This window comes from Lynx rufus, unplaced genomic scaffold, assembly GCF_022079265.1.
Source record: "Lynx rufus isolate CCGP_SWC_20201006 ecotype Redwood Valley unplaced genomic scaffold, mLynRuf1.p SCAF_9, whole genome shotgun sequence".
Lineage (NCBI taxonomy): Eukaryota > Metazoa > Chordata > Mammalia > Carnivora > Felidae > Lynx > Lynx rufus.
In genome coordinates, this window is record NW_025814897.1 from 60,519,403 (window position 1) to 60,523,982 (window position 4,580).

General features: G+C 40.1%; 1 protein-coding gene across 1 annotated transcript; it reads left to right on the forward strand.

Moving 5' to 3' along the window:
- Window positions 1–412: 412 nt before the first annotated feature.
- LOC124506406 (olfactory receptor 52B4-like) lies at window positions 413–1,381 on the forward strand. The gene has a single exon (XM_047072469.1). The coding sequence runs from the start codon at window positions 413–415 to the stop codon at window positions 1,379–1,381; it is 969 nt and encodes a 322-aa protein (XP_046928425.1).
- Window positions 1,382–4,580: the final 3,199 nt, after the last annotated feature.

Consider the following 4,580-nt stretch of genomic DNA (forward strand, 5'->3'; position numbering starts at 1 on the left):
TCAGTGAACAGGCTATGTTTTGATTTGAATATCCACATTTTCTTGTTTCCCTCCTTTTTCATTCTTTTTCTTATGTTAAACTACCTACCAAAAGGTCAAGTTCAAGTTCAAGAAACACCTTATTTACAGCCTTTTCAGATACATATAATGATTTCCTTTGTATATTCATAATCCTCTGATTGAGGGGAAAATACAATAATATGTTTTATTTGATTAGCTGGGGATATATACATGCCAATTAGACTATTACTTATTGAGGTAGAGAACATGTCCTATTGACTTTTTATGTTTCTTACTGTTTGCATGTTCAGAGAAGATGAAGAGTATGCGATATGCCAAAAGCTCCTTGTGACTTCACAAGGAATATTACAAGAAAATCTGTATTTTCATTTCTGTCAATGAATCAAAGGTGATGTCTCTGGTAGTCTCCACAGGTATGATTTCCTTAAACCACACTGGTATTAGCCACACAATCTTCCACTTCCTGGGCATCCCTGGGCTAGAGGACCAGCATGTGTGGATTTCCATCCCCTTCTTCATTTCCTATGTCATTGCCCTGCTTGGGAACAGCCTGCTCATCTGCATTATCCTCACAAAGCACAGCCTCCACGAACCCATGTACCTCTTCCTCTGCATGCTGGCCGGAGCAGACGTTGTCCTCTCCACGTGCACAGTACCTCAGGCCTTGGCCATCTTCTGGTTCCGTGCTGGGGAGATCTCCCTGGATCGATGCATCACTCAGTTCTTCATTATCCACTGCACTTTCATCTCTGAGTCAGGGATCTTGCTGGTGATGGCGTTTGACCGCTACATTGCCATATGCTACCCACTGAGATACACCACTATTCTTACACATGCACTCATTGGGAAAATCGGTGTGACCATCTTCCTGAGAAGTTTTTGTATGATCTTCCCCATAATATTTCTTTTGAAAAGATTGACTTTCTGCCAAAATAAGATTATTCCACACACCTATTGTGAACACATTGGCTTGGCCAAATATGCTTGTAATGACATTAGTGTGAACATCTGGTATGGACTTTTTGTCATCGTGTCTACAGTGGTCTTAGATGTCCTGTTAATTTTTGTTTCATATCTGCTGATTCTCCATGCTGTCTTCCACATGCCTTCACGAGATGCTCACCACAAAGCTCTCAACACATGTGCCTCCCATGTCTGCATCATTGTCCTCTTTTACGGCCCCGCGATCTTCACAACCCTTACTCAGCGGTTTGGACGCCACGTTCCACCTCATATTCACATATTATTGGCTAATGTCTGCATTCTGGTTCCACCTATGCTGAATCCCATCATTTATGGGATTAAGACCAAGCAAATCCGCGAGCAGGTGGTTCACATATTTTTTCCAAAGCAGAAATGACTTTGGAAGAGGAACAGTATTTTCAGCACCTCTAGTTCTCCATGATGTGGTCTGAGGAAGCAGTGGGTGGAAACACTAATGGCAAGCTGAACTACTAGGAAGTAGCCTAGTGAATTCTGTTTCTGGGGCAGGTTCACCAGGGAGGTGAGAGGACTTAACATCTTCTGTCAAAGCAACAGAGAGAGCCATGCCATGTTTGACTGAACAGGCTACCTCCTGAACAGAGCCTGTGGCTGGACATATGAATTTCCAGAGTCATGTGTCCTTATGTCACTAGTCTGATTTTTGGTTATAGATGAAATTGTTGGGAAGGAAAAATTCTTTCTCTGCCCTTGAAGGTGTTCCAGCTGGAGTAAGAATTAAGTTGACTTGAGTTAGTTAACAGAAGAAAAAAAGTAAGTTTTATTATGTGTGCACAGAAGCCCAATAATGAAATTGAGACCTAAAGAAATGACAAAGGCAGGGAGTTTTTATACTTTTTAGACAAAGGGACAATACATCTGTGAAGAATTGACAGTATAAAGAAAACAGGTATTTGGGAGCTTAAATTAGTAGGGAATTCTAAGCAGAACTAAGGCTGAGGTAGTAGATTAGAAAAGGAGAACAAAGATTTGTTTCTACAGTGTTCTCAACTTTAAAATACCTTTCTCTGGTGATAAGGATGTCTTTGTACTTCTTGGCACTGGGAGGATATTTTTCACATGGATGATTTGTTTTCTACTTTCAGGGGGACAGATAAGGGTCTGAGTGTCCTTACATTGACTATTTCTTAAGTAGTTTTTATTGAAAATAATTAATGTGCCAAAGTGGCACATTTTGGGGCACCCTCCCTTGGCCCCTATAAAAAGAGGGTATTGCTCTGGTCTTGGAAGTTGTTAAATTATTCCTCACTGAATTCATGTCCTCTGAGACATCTTGTGATATCCATGGACAATCACATACAAACGGCCCAATGTTTCAGTTATGCAGGACAAAAGACTTCTGGAGATCTTATGGACAGCATGGTGATGAGAGTTAATAATACTTCATTGCATAGGGGCACCTGGTTAGGTGTCTGACTCTTGATTTCGGTGCAGGTCATGATCTCATGGGTTTGTGAGTTTGAGTTCCACATTGGCCTCTATGGTGACAGCGTGGAGCCTGCTTGAGATTCTCTCTCTGTCTCTCTCTTTCTCAAAATAAATAAATAAATAAATAAATTTAAAAAACCTATTGCATATTTGGTATTTGCTAAGAGATTTGACTTTAAGTGTTCTCACCCCCCTCACTCAAATTGCAGCTATGAAAGGTGAATGATATGTTAATTAGCTTGATTGTGGCAATCATTCACACATAATGTATACATATGTCAAAATATCACATTGTATACCTTAAATATATAAATTTTTACCTCTCAATTATACTTTAATGAAGCAGGAAAAAATTGTCTCAAATACGACAATTAGATTTGTTAAATATTTGGTATGCATCTGTCCATATTTTTCTGTATGTATCTTTATGTATCTGTGTAAAAATAATAAAAAAATATAAACATACTCATAAATATAGACAGACACATATGTAGTTGTATGTTTGGAAAAGGTGGAATATTGGGACTCCTAGATGGCTCAGAGGGGTAAATGTCCAACTCTGGCTCAGGTCATGATCTCACTGCTCATGGGTTTAAGCCCTGTGTCAGGCTCTGGGCTGACAGCTCAGAGCCTGGAGCCTGCTTCGGATTCTGTGTCTGCCTCTCTCTCTCTGCCCTTCCGTCACTTGTGCTCTCCCCCTCACTCAAAAATAAATAAATAAACATTAAAAAAGGAAAAGGTGGAATATTAACTATAGCAGTCTATAAGATACCATCACTTAACTTGTTCATGACCTACATCAGTAAGTTGTGAAAGGGCCATTGGTAAGTATTAATCCCTAAAAAGGGAAAAGAAATTGTTTGTAGAACACTGGTCACAGACACTGGAAATTGTCTTCCTACTCTTGACCAGGGATAATCCTACTGATATGACATTGACTCTTGGCCAGAGGAAATGGGGGGACCCTGTGATGCTCTAGAGAGCTGGCCTATTACAGCCAACACTTGAATAGTGGAACCACAACATGTGTTTTTACCAGTTACATTTATAGCAGCGTGTTAATTTGGAAGGTAGAATAAAGTCTGTGCTAGACACAGGAGCCATTGCATGAGCCCAAGATGAGACCATTATTTTTGAAATGATAGATGTAATGGTGTACTGGAAAGACATTCCACAGAGATGGAGTCAAAACAACTCCTCAAACCCTCTTTGTATGAAACACAAATGCCTGACAAGCACAGACATGGATGTGAACTCATGCTGAGATTGCCATCCTGAGTAGCAGCAAGTAAATGTTTGCTTTAAGAAGTTATTTCCCAGGATGCCTGGGTGGCTCAGTTGGTTGAGCATCCAACTCTTGAATTTTGGTTCAGGTCATGATCCCAGGGTTGTGGGACCAAGTGCTGCATCAGGCTCTGCACTGAATGTGGAGCTTGCTTGAGATTCTTTCTCTCTCCCCCTCTGTCCCTATCTCCCGCTCACACTTTTTCTCTCTCTCTAAAAAAAAAGAAAAAAGAAGTTGTTTCCCGTGTGTATTTTCCCTTCACTTACTCTGGGTCTTCGATTCCATAGTGCAGCCTGAATGCTCCTCACAAAAGCCAAATGTCATCCCATCTCCTTCCCGCTCCAACTTGCTTAAAAAAAAAAATACTAGGCACTACCACCACTGTAAGCTATTGAATGAGTTACTTGTATAAATGGATCCAAGTCATTTATATAAGAACACTCTTAGGATTAAAACATATTTAGGTATATATTGTCCAATAAACACACCTTAAACAAACAAAAGTTTGTAAATAAAGGAATAACTCAACAAACATTAAATTATGCCCACTATAAATTACCAGGACTAAGCTAAGATCTGGAGATAATCAGTATCACAGTCCCCTTTCTTAGGGAGTCCATAAACTAGAGTTGAAAAAAATTAAGGAATTAAAACACAATGTGATAAATAATGTAGAGAGCACTGTGGGATAGGGTAGGACAGTCACTTCTGTGAGAAGTGCGAGTCTCCCAACTGTAAGAGAGAGAACTCTTCCTGCATATTCCTGTGCTGAATGTGGACAAGTACCTAGAATTAGCCAGGTCAAGGGCTTGACAATAGGAAGTGGCCAATCTGAATAGTGGCA